We start from the raw sequence: 21,135 nt of genomic DNA on the forward strand, positions 1-21,135 counted from the left end.
TTTCTTCAAAAACTATTAGTCTAATTTAATATGCGTCAGATATTATTATCTCATTTATAGATGGTTCAATAAGTTACTTTATATCTTCACTTAGTACAATAGAAAGATATGTTCAACTCTCTCCTCTCTCTGCTCTAAACCTCCCAATAACAAGATTCAAACCAAGACTGGACCCTTTGGATATGTGTATGGGCATATTTTCATCTTGGAAATGAAAGTATTTGGCAGCAATATGCTAGTCATAGTAAGAGCTTTATCATTGAGGATATTATGGTATCATGATAGGCGATATATGATGATAGATGATATCATGGAGGAGATATTCCTTTGCAGCAATCCGGCCAGTGATGTGAATGAGAGGATCAGCTGAATATCACGATATCGCCGCCCAAATTATAACGGAACTGCCCCCATGCTTGCCTGTAGGAGGCAGGCAATGTGGATCGTAGGCTTCTTTTGGGCTTGCGGCCTTTTTCTCCATACATAAACCCGGTTATTTGTAGGAAACAATGTAAACGATGATTCATCGACTCATATAAAATTCATCCAATCATCAGGTGTGGCATTCTTTCGCAGTTTAGCGTTGGCAGTAATTTAGTTCTGCTCGGCGGTATTCCCGCCGTACTGTTTTTGTCGAAACGGTGTTACTCAAGTGAGTGTTGAGTTCTGCTGCGGTCTTGTCTTTTTTCTTGTTCATTGGCCTCTCTCTGTAAACTGCTTTTCAACTCGCTTTTCAGTTTCGTTCACTAGTCTTCATCACCGATAGTGTTTTACCATGTTTTGTAGATGTTGTCATTACCGTGGATACTGTTGCTTCCGGAAACGTTAAATTACATTTGAGAGATTACACATTTCACCATCTCTTCTTTTAACCGTCGCAAAACAGTGTATAATATATTGACATATAAGCTACAAGATTTAGCATGTAAGCTGAGCAACATATACGTCACATTATTTACACGGAAGCAGTGTTGCCAAAATGCAACACAGCATGGTGTTCATGTTATTTTGCCTATACCCTATAAGTCATGATTCATGTGAAAGACGCTCAAAAAGTACATACGGTACGATTTTACTAAGGAAAACAGTATCATTTCAGATAACCAATTCAACTGTGCTGTTAACCGACGTGAAAGGCTTGGAGCCGACCACTTGAACCTAATAACAACAACAACAACAACAACAAGGTTTGGCATGAAGGCTTAGTGGTGAAATGCATTCGTTTAGGTCTACCCAACGACCTAACCGTTCTTATTTCTGTCAGGACGATTGTTCCAGGTGAAAATCAAAGACACTCTCTCCAGTGGGAAAACCATCTAAACTGAGGATCCATCGATGCAGGACAACGTTCCTCACTGTCATCCACTTTATTTAATATTTTCCTTTCAGATATCCCTAGGAGACCACAGTAGTTGAGGTAGTTACAGTGGTTACATTTCTTGAGGTTGTTAGTCAACCCAGGCCATCAAAAAATCCAGGCCATCTTCTTCCACAAGAAGCGTTTAGCACCGAGAAGTTTGCGTCTTAAAATAGAGAACGCCCAAATTCCATGGTCAGAAGAAGACACCTATCTCGGTCTTCTTTTCGATCGGTGCAAAGTTTAGGTGCAATTGTCAGATTCAAGGGTCCCTCCAGAAAGGAAACTGCTTTTCGCGCTCATCAACTGGGCCAGCAGGCTTCCTCTTTCAATATCATTTTATTCTGTACAAGATGCTGGTTCAATCAGTCGTTCTATACGGCTCCAGTGTCTATTTCAAATATGTCTCACCTAGTCTCAGGAGAAAATTCGAGAAAGAAAGAGAAAAAAGGAATTTATGGTTGCGATCATAGTATGAATATAAAGTAAAAATGACATATGAGAAAATGTAACAATATGAACAGAGTAAAAAGGAACATGACATATGTATATAGAAACTTGTACAAGAGATAGAAGACAGGTGCATTCGGATAGCAATTTGAGCCCAGATATCATGTTGTAGATTAAGGATTTCAAGGAATCTAAGAAGTTTAGGTAGGTTTTCTGAGGTGAACAAGTCTAATAGACAGTGAGACAAGTTAAGTTCGGCTCTCAATGTGGCCAAAGAGTTGTATTCTAAGAGTATATGATGTACTGAGTGTCGAGAGTGACAGCGAGGACATTGAAGATCTATCCCTTCAACAAATGGGAATGGACGAATTTACAATGTCCAAGCATAACTCCCTTAAGGATAACTTGACAAGAAGAAGAAGTAATCGACACACACAAACTGAATGTTACATCAAACAAATGTTTAGTTTTGTTTCGTCTTGGATAAGGAGTTTTACTAATACGAATCAATAAGAATCAAAATAAGATAAATCGGTAGAGAAAAGGTGCTCGAATACGTTTTCATTTACGAAGTTAAGTTGTTTCTTAATTGGCTAAAAACAAACCCTGTTACAAAAATCGGCAATTAAGTACAAATTCTTACAATATCTGCTCTGTTAACTACGCTTGTTGCGTAGATAATGATTTCCATCGTATGATGATCTAATATTTTAAATAACTAATTTTGAATACCATGTATTTCATGCGATCAAATCGAACTTTTTGAACAAAAAAACTTTTGTAATCAACCTCTTATTTATAACAAATATCGTTTATTGATTGTTAACATCATATATATCACATAGTTACTTTTATTGAACATATTTTAGATAAAAAATACCCCAGAATTATAAAATTATAAATAAATGCAGTAAACAATTTAGAAAAAATACTATAGAGTCTATAGACATAATTACTATTTTAATAATACGTTTTGGCGAAAGTGTTCAGAAACGGTTCCTAGAAACTGGAAGTTCTATTTTTAGAATTTGATTTGATTGCCCCAGAAACTGTTTGGTATAAAATAGCCAGGGTGAGACAATTTTACACTAAATAAATCAAATGCTGACAGATAGATAAAGAGGGATATATATCGTATCCGATAATAAAAACCGACAAACAAACATACGTATGGAAAATATATAAACCAAAATAAAGGAAATAAAATTTATGAGATTTTTGTGATAACAACATTATAAAGATATATTTTGGTTTATATCGGTTCTTCCGATCTTAATACACTTCGAACCAAATCTGTATTTAAACTTTTGTTGTTATGTTTGTTTGATAATACCCATACGCTAGAAATGATATTTTGGGGTACTTTAGACATTCTATGTAAAGAGTGTGAATTAATTTTGAGGGGTTTAAGAAAAATCAGATACACGTATATTACAGTGGTGCGGACATTTAGCTGAATGAAGGGTGAACGAATTCCTCACAGATTTATGTGGCGAAATCGACCTTTTGGCAACACCAACAAACTCTGATATTGAAACATCTGAAAAATAGGAGGCGAACAGTAACTGGAGCTAGAAATAGAACTTGAGAATTAATAATATACATATACGTATGTTGACTAAAATTAATTCGCAGTTCTCATTATGAGTCGGGGAACAAGTAATTTCGTTTTTTCTTCATGTTTTTCTAAGCGTATTTATTCATATTAATTTCAAATACTAATTGATTATATATGTACCGTTTCCAGTTTTCTAGTGAAACTATAATTACGTCATAAAATTTTGAAGATAAGTTTCTGGCGGTGAAAGGGTGAAAAATTGAATCAAGTGATTTTAATTAGCGTATTTGGAACTCAGATTTGCACCATTAGGACAGTTTTGCAGATACTGAGACAAATGGTAATTAGGCGTGAGAGCAGAGACGCTGAAACTATCATTAATCATGTGTGCTACTTAGAGGTGCGATCCAAGAAAACGCTTTTTCTATTGATCAATTCTCGCAGTTTTGGTTTAACCGCCTAGATGACACCTGGCCTACTCGACACCTCCCTTGTAGTCACTGAGGGCAATTGTTTGTGTTTCTCCGGGTTTCTACCACGATCTTTTTTTGCATATTACTCTTGTACGTGATCCATTTTCTTGTCCGCTGAAATTATTAGTTTAAGAAATAAGTCAATTTGGCATCGTTTCTGGAGCGACTGAAAATCCAAACAAAAACTGGACCCATTAAATTGTTCACTGTTCATTCATGTGAATCTGCTAAGTTTCTTCTGGTATCCAGTCTTATGTAAATTTCATCGATTAAGAAAAAGGGAAACTACATTTTTTCCAAAAATATTCTAAAATTATTATTAAATTGATTTAGCTTTTTCACTCACTTGAAACTAAAATTAATGTATTTATTTAATTTAACAATAATACAATAGAACATAAATCATAGATATATAATGAAAAGAAAGATGGAAATATATACAAGACATAGACAAAATAATATGAACACCATGCAGTCTCAAATCTCGTTGCATGTTGGCAACACTGATTTCTTGCAAATAATGCGACGCGTACGTATGGCTCATTTTTACATGCTATTTACATGCCATAAAAAATTGCCGCTGTTCAGGGGTTTATATTATTTTGCCCATGCCCTGTTATTGGTTATCTGTTGTTTTTCCTTGATATAATTTATCGTTTCATTTGTATCTTGATACTAATGAAATTATGCCTGTATATTTTTTAATAATATTTTTTTATCCAGGAGGGTATAACCGATTATTTATTTATATATTTTTTAAATTAAATACTTCTTACCTTAGATATGTTTTGTACAATCTTAATTTACAAATTAAGTTACTACTACTGTTCTGTTGTACTTGCATTAATATACAAGCAAGGGGAATACGGGATTAATACATCAGCACCCGAAAACCGAGAAACAGTTTTCTGGAAGTCTGAGTTCGTGATCAATCGTTGACCCTATTGAAGCAACAAGGCTCAAAGGAGGACCAGCTGAAGGACTGTATCAACGGAGAAAACACAATCCGAAATAAGAAACCCACCTGGTGACGATTAGGAGCAGAAAATTCTGTAAATACCTTATTGTTGACACAATTTCTTGGTAGTAATCAAACTTTCTGCGAATAGGTCTCTGTTTGATGTATTTATATGACAAACTTAATTCAATTATAAACCCTACAGATTGATCGCTCTGTTTGAAGTTTAGTTACAAGAATCCGAGTTTATTGATATCGTTAAAATATTGTACTTTGGTTTCTAGATAAATAAATAAATAAAATAATTTTTTTATCTTCGGATCGAACTAATAATTTAGTTGGCCGTTTTGAGAGCTTTATGCGGGTTTTTACTGCCGTGTACACAGCAGCGGAAATTTTCGTATTTTTGGAAGAATGCTAATTGTCGTGGATTTCCAGGTGTGAAAGTCGTGACAATATAGCGGACTATAGTGGGAGATGAACGTTGTATACCAAAATTACCTCGAATTGGAAGGTGACCATAGAAATTGATTTAAGCGAGACCATAAAGCTTTTCTGGTCATAAAGGAGAATGGATATAGTAGGGCTAGCATACCTGAGGGTCTTTGACGGGACAGTCTACCTGGGGTAAATCCTGCGGTAATCTGTTTCTGTTACTTATTGTTTTGCTCGGGATTAAACTAACCAATGAGGTAGGATATTTTGTTGGCAAGAGCAGAAAAATCTCTCCGGATTTCTGCGATCATGGCGTCTCTTTTATCATTGATGGTGGGGCTAGCTGACTGGTTAGTCTTTTTCCTCCTTGAGTTGCCCAGGCGGATGTCTGGGGAGCTAGTGTAGGGATTTGTTGAGGTTTCGGTCCTTGACTCTTTGGCGGTAGTCATTTTTCGCATCCTATAAAGTTGGCAGGCTGCTCCTTTTCGCAATTGGAATACTTGGCGTTTTTCTGTCCTTTTTATAGGATCTGGACTCTTTGTTACCGGTGCATTTCATTCACTATGGCGACGGCAGTTTCTGGAGGAGTGTCCGTATTGGCAGTTGAAGCTTTGTGCCGGTTGCCCAGTGCCTCTTTGGGGTCCAACTGTTCTCTGGTCCAGCAGGTATTCAATTTTGAATATGTGGGGCTCGTCTCTGGGCACTATAATCTGGGTGACTGGAATAACGACTCTGGATTTTGCCCGCCATCTCCTTACGAGAGATGGATGGAATCTTTTCTCCTGTAGTGCTTCTCTAACTTGGTCGTCTGGTATTGTTTCCAGTAGGCCCTTGATGCTCTTGAGTTACCTCTTTTGCAAGGATGCGAAGGAGTGGAAAGGATACTTGCTCTTCTCTAGGATTTTGGTTGCCAGTCTGTAGTTGTTAGCGGTTTTGGGGTTGAATACCATTGCCTCGGGTTTTATCCTCGAGTTGCCGAATTCAATTATATTGTTTTTAAATATACGGACGATTTCCATATATTTGGTTTTGTCCCAGAGTGCTATCAGTGGGATTCTTCTTTCCTTCTCCTGCGATTTTTGGTTGGCCTGGGTTGGCGTTTTAGTAGTTTCGGCAGTTTGTTGTTTTTCCAATTCATAAGGAGTAGTAGAGGGTAGGTACAGTAGAGTTTATCCCCCTTTTCCTCTGTAGGAAATTTTGTGTTTCTTGTTCCATTTTGTCCCCTTTTAATTATTCGTTTTCTCGTGTGAGCTCTTCGTTATGGACTTTTATTTTCTGTAGCAGTGCGCCTAGCTTCGGGGCATCCTTGTTCATGTCTTGCAGGGCTTTTATTCTTCCGTCCTTCCGTATAACTTCATCAATGAGTTGTTTTATTTGGATTTTAGGGATTCATTAATTGTTCTTGTCGTTGAATTTTCCATTTCGAAGAGGGCGATTTATGATTTTAGTAATTGTTCTCGTGTTGTTGTGTTTTGAGTTGATAGTGCCATTGAGGCACTTTCTGCCTTGTTTTAGGTTTCCATATTTGATTGTGGTTCGGCCTTTTTGGTTTCTTTGAAAGCTCTTTAAAGAGCTTTTCATCTTGGGTGATTTGTTTATTGGGCCTTTATTGAATAATCATTCGCCAGGTATATTACATTATATAGGGTACCGACACCTTGTTGGATAGCGATCGAAGCTCCTGACGCGTTCGGTCACTTCGAGCGCTCTACCTCGACTGTAATTATTTATTGAAAATAATTTTAATTTTCGCAAATAATTCTATGGATGTTTTTCTCATGTATCAGCTATTATCAGTATTTATAAAAATAATGTATAAAGCATCATATTAGTCATATGGGACATTTCCCCAAGTACATGCTGCCTAATCAACTAATCAACTTCTCCAAAATTACTTCTAATACGGTGTAGATTCGATTGATTTGTAACTGTCGTGACCGTTTGCGCCAACATATGGAAGTGCTGAGCACGACAGTATTACTAATATGAAATAACATAGATATTCAATAATAAATCAACATATTCCGGGCTATGCTTGATATAATTTGATATAAAAATATATATTTTTGAGGATTGAGGATAAAATAATTGAATATATTAATCATATATTAAGTTTATAATATTATTAGTTAATTACGACTTGCGAGAAAACAAAATTTATATAACATTACCTCAAGCTCGACAAATTCGCGATCAGTAGTTTTTTCAAGGCAACGAAGGAGATGATGATGTTGTAGTTCGAATATGTCCTCTTCGCGATAGTTGTCATCCAGTTCGATACCAGACTCCTGAGCAGCCAATCGTGCTTCAGCTGCTTTCTTTTTGCTGACGAAAGCTGCACCCGACGAAGCTTTGGCAATGCGTATGCGGGCCAACCTGGCTTTCTGGAAAATACATTTATACTCGTTATACTACATCTTAGGTTTGACCAAATCGTTAAAGATGTTGATGTTATTCCGGAATGGAATGCTTACCCTTTGAGCTTTTCTTTTATCGGCACGTTGATTTTGATGGTATATTCTGCTGAAATTTGAGACAATAACAGGGACTGGAAGAGCTATCACAAGTACTCCACTAAGTGAACACACGCCGCCCACTATTTTTCCTGCTATAGTTGCGGGTACCATGTCTCCATAACTAAAGAGACAAATAAATACAATAATACAATAATAGAAGAAGGCTGAAGAAATCTGTAGTATTTTAAATCAATTTCGTATATTTCAAATTAATATAAAGTTTTAATGAAAATATGCATAATTTTAATGGAATATAATTCTACTTTTTTACAAGAAGAGCAGTTATATTGTGTAAAAATTTTCAGAGTTTTTTTTTGTAATTAGACTTGAGTGTAATCTGGTTCCGGACAAGTGGATGTCGGAAGAAGTTGTATGTGGTGAATAAGGCTTGAGAAGTTGTATGTGGTGAATAAGGCTTGAAAATTTTTGCAGCAACAAAGGTCATTTTGACATATCTTTTGATACTCTGGGAGTATTTGAGCTCCAATGATTGCATTAACTGTTGTCTTAGTAGTAGTATTTAAGTCCTATTCTTATTGGTTTTGTTGGCACAGTAGTTGACATGGTTAGAGCACAAAGAAAGTATGTTGTTGATATTTCAACGAATATAATTAATATATAGCAATGTTGTTGCATTAACTCGAATTTTATAGTCTGAATAGGTTACAGGTTGCAACGCATCAGACAGCATTCTGTCTCGTTTAACAAAAAAAACTTGAAGGAAAAATCCGCCCCGAGTTTAGAACGAATTTTACATTTTTACAAACTGTATTTGGCAGTATATTCGACATCGTCTATGACGTACATTGGTTGTTTTATTGGAATGACTACTTGTTATATGGTAATTTTTAGAGGGAAAGATCATGGTTTAACAAATACTTAATTAGAAAAGTTCTTCTCTTAAATAATTCACACAAATCTTATTTGTGCACTTTATATTACTATATTATAGATTTTGCGGATTAATCTAATCTAATATCCGCGATAACTTTATATTAGTATTGATGGAACAAAATTCATTTTAATTGCAATTTCTAGTAAATATGTTATGAAATGCAGAAGGATTAAAGCACAAACAACTCTTTTACGAAATTGTAAACTATTTTATTTTAAAAGAAGTGACGACTTGGTGTATTTGAGCATTCAAATTCCGGCAGACATTGATTTTATGTTTGTTGCTGCTTGTAATTGTAATTTATCGCAGACATACGCATATAATATAAAATATAACAAATAGATAAATGTTGCAATATGGTCCTGTGTTATCATAAATAACTTCAACTCATGCGAGGTAAACTAATATTGCTAACTAATGGCATAGCAACTAATGACCGCTTTATAAAAAGCATATGTGCAGACATACTGTCATATTTTTTTATTCGGATTTCTTTTTAGGTATTTTGAAGCAGTTTTTTTGTGCTTCATTGATTTATAGATTTATAATAGTAAATCCATTTTTGATCGCATGTAACAATTCGATCAATATGTTAAGCGTTAATGGGTAAGACGCGTTGTTTTTTTTTTTCTTTAATCAATTTATGTGGTACCTATTTCCGTAATTTATATATTGTATACACATAGAGTCAATTTTTTTCAAATCTTAAGTATAACTGGTCTTAAGATAAGATTAAGTGACTCATTCCGTTCCTAGCTTACCAATTTTCCCCATATGATAATGCTTTATTAGAGTTTGTTAAATTCGTGATAAAAGTTCACTTCAAATACAGTTTAAAAAGGCGGATAACTTTTTCACGTATATGATTAATGTATTAAAAACACATTGACAATTAAGTGTAAACAACATTAACAGCATAATTAAATGCTCATAATTTAAAATTGTAACGGTTATTAACTATTACTACACTATACTTCCTATTACAAACCATTGAAATAACGATAGTATGAACTATAAAAAATTGACGAATCAAAATTCTCACCTATTTATCTAATAAAATTGTAATGTATTTTTGAATCATGCGAACAACTGGAATTTATTTTTAGACAACTATTTACACCACTTGGTAATATAAACGATATCAATTTAAAAATAGATTGTGAATAATTTCGTATTTAATTAATAGTTTTTATTATTTCTTTTTCTATTGTATGTCGAGTTGAAAATAGCCGACTATTTATTCTTATACCTGTAAAAGAAGAGCTTATTTTCGAATGCACCCATATATAAATATAAGCATTTTCATTTGAAATAACTAAATATTATCTTAACGATTTCTGTTTTTTTTCTGAATGCTCTGAAGTGTGCCAGGTTAATGATTGACATTTAGTTTGGATGATATTTCGAAAGAAATATTTTTTTAACGTATAAACGCTCATACATCATTTATTATTTAGATAACATGTATGTTTTTGTTTTAAATAACATTATTTAAAATTAATAGGTATATGAATAGTCATTTATTTAAAATGACAAGTATTAAATTGATTTAATAGTTCAATTTATTTCTGTGTTATATCTTAACACTTATGTTTGAAACTAGCGAATATGATTTTTTTAAAGTCTCCTTTTTACCAACGGGGGTTTTTCTGGACAGGACTTACAGTTTAACGTGGGCTCCGAATCACGGTCCTCAGCATTAAGCCTACTGACTGGCGAGTGACAAACTTAGAAATCATGCCAGAAGACATCCGGTCTTACCCAGTCTGGTTATTGACGTAACTGGGATCATTTTCCTTATCGGATTTTGTACTCTTGCCTAGGACAATCACAAATATGAAACAATCACAAACATCAATTTACAACCATGCCCCAGCAGGATTCGAACCCGATTCGACCGAATAGGTGGGCCGTCCTGTCGCTTTTACCACTAGGCCAACCAAACCGGTTTAGATATGATATTGAATTAATTGTGTTTAATAGGTCCAAACGTTATTAACTTTTGAAATATTTTGCCCGGATTTCTCATTTGCACTATAATTTTTTGTATCTTTTTATATATAAATTTTGTTTGTAATACAAAATCATAAATTAATTAGTTTTAATTCATTTGGATATTTATGATATTTTGAATAAAAATATTGTATATTTAATTTTTATCGATTTTATGTTACATTTTGTTACAGGATACGGGTGTGACGATCCCTGGGCCTCAGTCTCTGAGATCTTAGCTTGAACCCGGAATATACATGTTTGACGACTGATGTGAAATTTAGTTTAAGTGAAAAAGTCATCAATAGCAATATCGACTAAGCCGTTGATGAACAGGAACAAAATTGCAGTACCAAACATATCAGTAAGCAATAAATCAAATAAGAATCTCCGTGGAAATAATTGCATCAAATGTATTCAAACAGTGACCACAAGTAATTGAGAGTACATTAATACGCCTTGAAATCATGTTATATTTTATAAATATATTCCCCTATTTTTAGTAGCAATAGTCAATAATAATAGCAAGTTTTCTGCATTCCATTCTGGTAACGTTCTTCCATTATTGAAATATCTTGATCGAATCGCTTTTCGCGTTCGGCTAGTTCAGGAAATAAATCCAGGTGCGAATTCAGAGAAAGTATTTTGTGAGAAGCCAATTTCTAATATTCTGAAGAGGAAGGCTGAAACTAGTTTTCTATAATTCTCAGGTTTTCAATTGCCATGACATTCAGTTACGATATTTTAAAAATATTTTTATGCTGTATGGCTTTATATACAACAACTGTATCGATTTTCCAAGCTGTTTCCTTACTTTTCCTTACATGTCTAACCGATATTAGTTTGAAAAAGAGTAAAATAAAATTTGTTTTGCAAAACTGTACTATTTCTACTAGTGGAATTTATTAGAAAACTAGGAGAGGGCAAAAATAGTTTTTTTTATATGGATTATATGGCGTATACTAATAAGATTAGTTGGGATTATCACATAGATAGACGGTGTGAAGATTGGATGAGTAAAATGCGAGGCTAGAGAAGACATTTAATGTATTTCGATAATGCATATATTTGGAGCTAAACCATGCAGCTAAGAAATGCGATGGATCAGGATTGATTGGGCAGTAATTTTGAATAACTAAACCTAAGTGTTATTCGATGGTTTTGACATTTCTCTACATAAAATAGCTGCCACAAGTCCTCATTAAAAACTCTTACAAAGTTATGTTGATCCGTTATATCTCAATTCTCGGTTTTGGAATTGTTATTCTATTCGGATTGTTATTATTGTTCGGATTTAAAAGTTGTGATTGTGATGTCAACGGCAAAGAATGGCCTGGAGGATCAAAGAAAATATCGGTGACAATGAATTGCAAAACTTATTGGATGAATATCCAGTTTAAAATATCAAATACTTTTCTGATAGCTTGGTAGTTGAATTGATTGTTTTCATACGTTTACGTGTGATGAGAAATATTAAAAAGGATGAGAAATGACTACACACGAATCTACATCGAACATTAAGAATATTACAGCAATTTCTCGACATCAATTGAACAGATTGAATGGCTTATTCTTGAAGAAAAAACATTATTGATTTAGCTATCTGTTGTTTTGACCGATGACGCTTGATTTGTTGGAGTAAAACATTTTAGTTTAACAAATTAAAAAAAAAACAAACTGATGTGAATTGAAGCATATTATAACTAGATGCTTCCACGTCTGATTTTTTACGGTTGCGATTTAGATATAGGCAAGATTGATACATTTACGATTCATTGTTGGAGACTGCACTAAAGTTCTCCACTTCGTTTTCAGAAATTAAACATTCACATGTCTTTAGAATTTAAGATAACATGAAGAACAAACAAGTATTCAAACAATGTTGACCAGTTAATAATAAATATAGACAATATAGAGGTACTTATCATCCCGATGTAGCTGTAAATCTGACTTCTCCAATAGAAGTGAATCCTAAAAAGTCTGGAATTGATGATATTTCACCTGGGTTATTGAAAGAGCTGCCACGAAAAGCAAAAGTTTGAGGCTGAAGCATCTTCTCGAATGTTTTAAGGTAAAACCGAGAGAACAAGTGGAATCTTACAGGCTTATATCACTGCTATTCGAAATATCAACATTATTTGAGAAACTGCTGTTAAAACGTATTAAATTGCATTAATAACGTATAAAACATAAATTTATATAAACATATAAAATGCTTTATAAGACTGCAAGATTTCCAGTTTAGATTTCGAAATTACCACTCAACACTCCAAAAGGCAGTCAAAGGGCATCTAAACAAAATAAATACTGCCATGGAACATTCCTGGACGCCTCATAAGCATAATTGACTGGATGTAGCATTTGGGATTAATCTACACGATGAGCAATTGTCATCGCGGAACTATTATCATCAGCTATAGTAATTTTTTCGAAAGAAGGTATATTCTAATCACATAAATCTCATCTGATATCCCATACACAAAATAAATGGTACTTAGAGAAAGTATAAGTGACAGTCAACAATATCTACAAAAGGACAGAGCCTGGAAAATGCAGCTTACTAGCGACAAATTTGTTCATGTTAGTTTTGTGTCATTATATCATTTGACGGATGCCCGATTCCTTAATAAGAATCAGCTATATACCTTGGCATCAAGGTGGGTGGGAGGTTACACTGGAAACACGTAAGACAAGAAACGCATCAGATCAGAGTCAAAATCAAGTAACTGTAGTGGCTATTCGGAAGATATTCTCAGTTTGACCTAAAATCAAAGAGATTGGTTTATAAGTTAATCATAAAGCCAATTTGAGGTTTAACTAAAACATCAAACTATCTCGTAATCCAACGGTGGTAAAACAAAGTTCTACGAGATTTTTAAAAATATATAGTCAATGCAATTTGTTATTTTTATTCGGTGATAATACGAGGCAATACTTAACATAGTTTGTTACTATTTCTACTCGTTTATTTTCTTATATTTTTCTTATTCGTTTTAATGAGAATCGGACGCGTTCTAATATTATTGCTCCAAACTTAAACCAGGAAGTCCAAACAGTGCGTAAGATCATAAACTGCTTCCGTTGTACACTTCAGTAAATATTTGAACTGTATAATTTCGCTTACTAATAGATGATGTCTAATTTTAACTAATTTTTTTCCATATGTATAAATCTTTTATGTCTTGAAATTAAATAGTTTATTGATAAATAACTAATCATATATATAAAAAGTACTATTAATAATTCATTAATCTGGACAAAACAGGGTATTACGAGGGCAGTTTGTTAAGTCAGTGACTTTTTGGTAAAATTTTTTTTCGTCAAAAAGCATTTTATTTCTCAGTATCATTTTCTTTTAATTCAATATATTTAGTTCAAATAACAGGTTTTCTTAAGGTTTCAAGATATGAGTTTGTTTCAGTTATAACCTCTTCATCCCAAATCCCCTACCACCCAGCAATTTCCTTAATTTACTTGGAATTAGGAAAGAGTCGCTAACGTCTAAATCTGGAGAATATGTTGGATGGGGTAACCCACTTTATGGATTATACTTTTTTCCTCGCTAAATGCGGGCATTTTTGTTTAATAATATATTCGCTGGTGGTCGTTTTACCCTTCTCAAGATATCCGATGTGAATGACATCCCGTTCCTACCAAAAACCTATGTACCATCAAACTACTCTTGTATCTAGCTTGCGTACTTCCTAATTTTGCGTTATTTTATTAACTGGCACACAGTTCATTATTTAATCATTTAAAATTAATATAATCAAAATTTTTTTTGAACCTTCTTGTTTTAGAAAATATGTTTTTCTTTTTGTGGATTGAGTATTATTTTTCAGGTTAAACGCTGTTTGTTGAATTTGTATGCTATTTATAAAAGGGTTCTAAAGTAGGTCGTAAATTTATAAAAATGATGATATTTCGTTTTATCAAAAGCTATTTACATCATATCTCATATGGTTAATTTATTTATTTTAGTAATGCTTCTTGATTTCAATATCAAAGTCAAAATAAGTCAAAAGTCAATTTCAATCTACAGATTTTGATGTCAAAGATGGTGTCGAACTTTTATAAAGAACATATTGAAAATTATTTTATGTTTACTATAGGTATTGTAGTGTACTGAAAGAACGATTGAATTGACATGCTTCAGATAAGCTATTGTAATATTTGGGATAATGTGATTAAAAACTAAAAAATAAAGTTCAGATCTGTTGTCACATATCAGCAAATATTCCAAATTGTATTCATATAGCACAAGATTGATGTGTGACTCTTCTTGTCATTGTCCTTTCAGCTTTAGTTAGAAATTATTGAAAATCGATAAATACTACGGCCAAACAATGAAACTAATTTTAATTCAAGAATAAATATAGGTCATAAGCACGCTTTAATTTTGTCCAAATTAGTTTTCTTGGTTTGATATAAGTACTGTAACTCCATAATACATTTAAAACACATTAGTGCAGTGCTGTAATGCATATAGTTTTTGCTTGTTTGTCCTCTCTCACTCAAGAGACAGTAGACAACAATAAAAACCTGACAAGGAATTAGTATTTCAGTTACAACTGGGTGAAGCTGCATGGAAGCTGATTTTTAAAAAAATATTCTCTATTAAATTTGATTCCTTGCAAGATTATCAAAGGCCAAATTAACCACGGCAGTAAAAAAGTAGAAATACGATTAGTCATCAGAAATCCTTGAAGGTAATTGTGAATTTCAGTTGATGGTTTAATTAAGGCCATGTTTAACAGCTCATCATTATTTCATTGCTATGAACATACTCATATTGAAAGGTGATGGTTGTAGTTGTATCCTAATAGCAATAGTACGTATATATACGCAAAATACAAGTATTAACAAAAAACGAATATAAAGATATGTAAAGTTAATGAAAAATTAATTTCGGTTTTTCTTATTTTTAAGGTTGTCTATCTCTAATCATACTTATTCAATAAAGCCATACTATAGCGCGCTTGAGAGGGACCAACTCATAGAATGTTCTAGACGTAAAGGTAGCATCATCAATTACTCACTCAAAATTTATTACACTTTGAAAATCGTTATTTTGGGAAGTAATTTTGATCATGTTTTGCTTTTTTACTTCCAAAATGGCAAACATGCAGCTCAAGCTTATCGAAAATCGTATGGGATCTATGTACCAACTACTCTAGTAAACGCCAGTGTCAGAATTAGTTTGCTTGTTTTCGTTTTTGGAATTTCGAAGTTAAAGATAAATCTTGTCGACCGGAAAGTCGATTAAATTCTTCAAAATATAGAGATAGATCGACATATTACATTTGACAACATCGCAATGGAGCTAAACATCGACGATAAAGGCGTTTTCAGCCATTTATATATAACTGGATCTCAAAAGAAGTTGGGTACTTGGGTTCAAATGAATTAATAGTAAATCTTAATATTTCGAGTTTTCATTTGAAAAACGCTGGTGAAACAAAATGAAATAGAGTGATATTTGAAACGAATGATTATGGGCGACAATAATGTGCAAAAAATATCGCGGAGAAGCTTCACAATTATTTTTGAAACCGTCATTAACGGCAAGGAAGGTGATGCTAGTAGGATTGAAAGGCAATTATTCGTCATTTATTCTCAAAAACTGATGCGATTGAAGAGGATTCTGAAAGCACGGCTATAAATAATCAATTGGAAAGTTCATCACCATCACGTCTTTTAGTCACTCGACTAAAGTTTTGATGCACCTATCATAGAGCCCGGACCTAGATCCACTTAACATTTGTTCCGATATCTGAAAAAATATCTTAACGGTGTACAGCTTACACCAAAAGAAGTAAAGAGAATGCTCCCAAAAATATCAGAAGCTCTACAATGACGAAATGATGGTTTTATCAGAAAAGTGGCAATAGATCACCGTCCATAACGGCACATTTATATTAATATTATAAAAATCCCAATAACTTTTTTTATAAATATAATATTATGGAACTAGAAGTGACAAACATAAAGGAAAATAAAGAGGTAAAAGAATCATATAAAATAAACAAATAACTTTTGTAGATGAAGTTGATTTTCTTAAGGAAGCCCTGCAGCTTTTTCAACTTATTAGATTATAGAAAGATCGAGTATTCAAAAGGCCGCGATTAAGAAAGATGTATACCTTAATAAGTAAGAATTTATGTTTGATGCTGAAGAGTTGTCTGTTTTTAACGTATTGCGTGAAATTCCCGATACAATTTATAATAATGGACGTGTTGGTGGAATAAATCGTACAAAATTATTCAATAAGTTCGTGGAACAGCTTCCATCAATAGTGGAACTAAAAATTAGATGTAATTTTAATATTTCATATTTTACAAGAAAATAACCACAATTTCGTGATTAAATTAAATTAAATTTTTATAGACAACTACATTTCAAATCGACGATATTTCTCAATGAAATAAACGATTTGGATTAACTGGACAGAAAAATTCGTAAAAAAGGCTCGGTGTATGGAAGAAAATATAACATCAAAACAGCTAACACACATCCAGAACACATCGGCAAAATCAGTAAATTTGTGTGACTAAATCAGTGTACCAATTGTTTCAACCTTCAGCTTATTTGTCAGATTTAACTTAGATTTTTCAAACGTGGGACACGTTAAAGGGACACTTTAAAGGCTTTTACAAGGCTTTTAAAGGCTTTTAAATGTTTTAGGGACACTTTAAAGGCTTTTACAAGCCAGTGATGAGATTCATAAATTGAATCGTTGGAATAAGTTATTGAAGTTGATGGAAACTTTACTACGAAATAGATTGATTTTAACAACTATAAATTCCTTTTTTCATATTCCTTTTCATTTTTACAAATTTATTGAATAAAACATATAATATGGGTGCAGAGTTGAAGGCTATCAGTTTGATTTTCCTTCATATATCACAGTTGTTTGGTGACAATTGAATGTGGAGGTTCAAGTTTAACGAATAAATTAACCGATCTAATAGTGATAGCGAACACATATTGACGTACATTCAGGCAGCTTAAATAACAAGGTACTGTTTTAAGCTAGAATAGTTTTTAGAATAAGTTTGAATAGTATCTAGAATTATATTTAGATTATAAGTTGTACAGTAGATCACTTACTGAAGTGATCTTCTACATGTCATGATAGTTATATTATATAATTGAAATTATATAATAATACTTATTGCCCATGGGTAGATTGATGACGTTCTAGGAGATTAATAAAAAAAGAGTACTGTTTCAAAAGGTCATATCAAACACTTGGTGATCTGAAATTGTCTGTTATAGGTTATAAGGGAATGTTTTAAGGTAGTAACAGTTTAAAATAAAACGTAAATTAAAATAATTTACTTTTTATTATTACTTATTTAGCAACGGATCAATGTGGTATTCTAAATAGTTCCTAATAGAAGCATAGGAAAAAATTGTGAGTGGTAGCTATATATTAACCGGTTTAGCGAAAATGTTGCCTCTCTTTTTGAAGAATGCGTTACAAATAAATATATTCCAGTAAAACGAAAAACGCCCAATTCAGGTAACCGGAATAATCGTCAGATCGGTGACTTAGCTTAGATCGTTAGCTTGATGACAATAACGTACTAGGATAGAATCTTGTTGGGGCTAAAGTTAATAAAATGTTTCTTTTTTACATTTGAATTTATGTTAAAACGGAAAGTGAGTGAGTGAACATTATTAAATGACTGGATTAAAAAATTCGGGAATAACAAGAATCGTCTGTTTTCTTTGGTTATAAGATATTTAGATTTTTGGAATCACAATATTGATTTAATTTAACATCTGGCGAAGAAAAATAAAAAAAGAAAAGTTTCTTGATTAAGGATTGTTATTAATTGATATGGTTTTGGAGGATATTTTGCCTCATTGTACTAAAGGTAATTCTAAAGGTTGTTAAGATTTTTCTGTAAATTTTAGTGGTATTGACTTCTGAATAATTTCAGGTTTTATTACTTAATTCATTTCTTAAAAAAGCACTAACCGAATATTGCAAATAATAAATACGTAACTAATAAGAACGTAATAAATAAGATACATAACTAAAGATGAGCTATATGCAAGGGTGAGATAGAAGAGTGAAATATATATGCAAAGAATAATTAGTTAATTTTATTTCAAAAATTAGGTAAAGAAATTATTCTTTTTATCATCCTGGTGTATTTATTGTTTTTGTAATATATGTTTTACGTGATTAATTTGGATAAAAGATAAGGACTATATAAATACATAAATGAAGTAATGAAGATATGCCGGCGGTAAAATGAAACTAACTACATAATTTGCATAGATGGAAGATATAGGACAAATAGAAGAAATTATGAATTATTAACAATATATTTGTAAGTATACATTTTAAATCATTGATAAATATTTAGGTGTTTAATGAAAAATGCAATAAGATATGTGACTATATGACATTTTATTCTTTGAACTTTGTATCAATTATTTTGTTTATTTACTTTATAGACCTAAGTCTGAAAAATAAATAGTTAATTTAATGATTGTAAATACATCTCCTTAGTATACGTTTCTAATTTATAGAAAATAATTTGTTTTAATATTTAATTTTTATTCATATATTCTCTGTTTTAATATACAAAAGTAATACATCTTCATTTATTATTCCATGCTTAACTTCCTTTATAACATAAAAGTGTTTCGGCTTGGTGGCGCAGTGGTAAAGGCGATGGGACGGTCCTCCTACTGTTGCGATAGCAGCGTGTTCGAATCTTGCTGGGGTATGGTCGTAAATTTATGTTTGTGATTGTTTAACATTTGTGAATGTTCTAGGCAAGAGTGTAAAATCCAATAAGGAAAATGATCCCAGTCACGCCAGTAACCAGACTGGGTCAGACCGGATGTCTTCTGGGATGATTTCTAATTACACTTATTAATAATTTGTTGATTATTGAAAGTTAATGGAAATCTTCTAAATTTTAATTCTTGAGAGATAGTTTGCATATATTTTAATATACAGACATTTATTATTTTAGTTAATGTTATATATCAAATATATTTTTAATCTTATATTGAAAATAATGTGAAATCAGGTGGCATATCATTTTTAAATGAGTCTATTATGAGAGAAATATGATTGGTTTAATATATTGTGGTCGAATTTTGATCACAGGGCAATCACTAGTATTAGTAAAAAGGAAGGGGTGGGAGATAACAAGTACGAGAAGACAGATGAAGGTGTAGCGGTGTATGTTTGTTTCGAGTCGCACTAATATGATAGCTCCAATTAACTTGACTAACTTCAGGGGTCTAGCTTCCGTGCCAAAAGAAAGTTGAAGATCCTTAAGTAAAGATCGACTCCTTTGTCTGTTCCACGCTTTTCTTGTAAATTAGAAAAGTGTATTTGAAATAAAGTTATTCCGTTTTAGAGTGAGTTGTTAATAAAAAGTATCAGAATCCACAAAGGAATTTGATTTTTTCGTAAACGTCTCTTTGAAATTGTGAACCAAGTTTGTTGTATTGGGTAGATTTTTATAGAGATACATAATTTATTTAAATTAATTTTATTTTATAGATATTAACTAACTAAATAATTTTATAACAAATATTTACCAGTTTTATTACGCTATCACGTACACTGTTTGATACAAGTTGGATGTAAAAATAAAAAAATGGTGCCAATTTCGATTTATCAAATCTATTCTCGGCTGTGTGTTTTATTTAATGATTATAAGTTGAGAAAATGTTGAATCGTTTAAACGATTTGGAACTAACACGAAACATTAGATCGATTATCGCTTAATGGTTTAGTGAAATTCATACATAAACGATGACTTTTATTGCAAGTAATCAATGGTTATTGTTTAGTTCTATTGTTTCCAGCAACTGCGTGCGTTGAGGGTCTCAGTTCGGAACGTTTTTAGCGTTGATATTATGTTTCTTTATTGTTTCTATTTATTTAATCGAATTTCCCGTTTGATTTTGACGAAATTGCTTTTATTATTAATTTCTATTTGTTCCGATTATCTTTTATTAATGTAAGGTTAACAATTTTGATAAATCAAGCTTACGACATATTTCTTTTTGAAGAGATTCCTTCTTTATTGACAATATTACATTCTTAGCTTTATTACATATAAATCGTGTTTTTATCTTAAACATCCCTGATATGAAATTCTTATCATATTGTTTCTCTTTATTTTTATTACTTTTCTTGATTTTGTTCAATCTCATGTTTCTTTATTTTAATTAAACTTTTCTCATTTCTTAGGTTTTGTCTTTTGTTTGTATAATATTTTGGTGGGAGTAGGTCTCCTGAAATATATTTTTACCTCTTTCAAATAAAAATATAATACTTACAAAACATTATAAGGACAGTGAAACATTTCGAAGGACTATTTTTTGAGAGTCGACTAATGAGGCTGTGAACGGGCCTGACTACGAAAACTTAGTATTCAAAAACGAAGCAAGATGCTTATAGACTGAATGGTGGTGATAAGTCTGATAAGTGTCTAGACATAGGATTGGTTTTTGTTCG

General features: G+C 32.4%; 1 protein-coding gene across 1 annotated transcript in view; it reads right to left on the minus strand.

Moving 5' to 3' along the window:
• Shal (Potassium voltage-gated channel protein Shal) overlaps nt 1–21,135 on the minus strand; it is a 46,564-nt gene that overhangs the window by 4,193 nt on the left and 21,236 nt on the right. The window contains exons 2-3 of the mRNA XM_076406310.1: nt 7,706–7,868; nt 7,403–7,615 (exon numbers count right to left, since the gene is read on the minus strand). Of these exons, the coding sequence (XP_076262425.1) occupies nt 7,403–7,615; nt 7,706–7,868 (376 nt within the window). The remainder of the gene's footprint in view (nt 1–7,402; nt 7,616–7,705; nt 7,869–21,135) is intronic.

Source organism: Rhynchophorus ferrugineus, unplaced genomic scaffold (assembly GCF_030347505.1).
Source record: "Rhynchophorus ferrugineus isolate W39M unplaced genomic scaffold, kcgeb_rfMv2 rfM5, whole genome shotgun sequence".
Lineage (NCBI taxonomy): Eukaryota > Metazoa > Arthropoda > Insecta > Coleoptera > Curculionidae > Rhynchophorus > Rhynchophorus ferrugineus.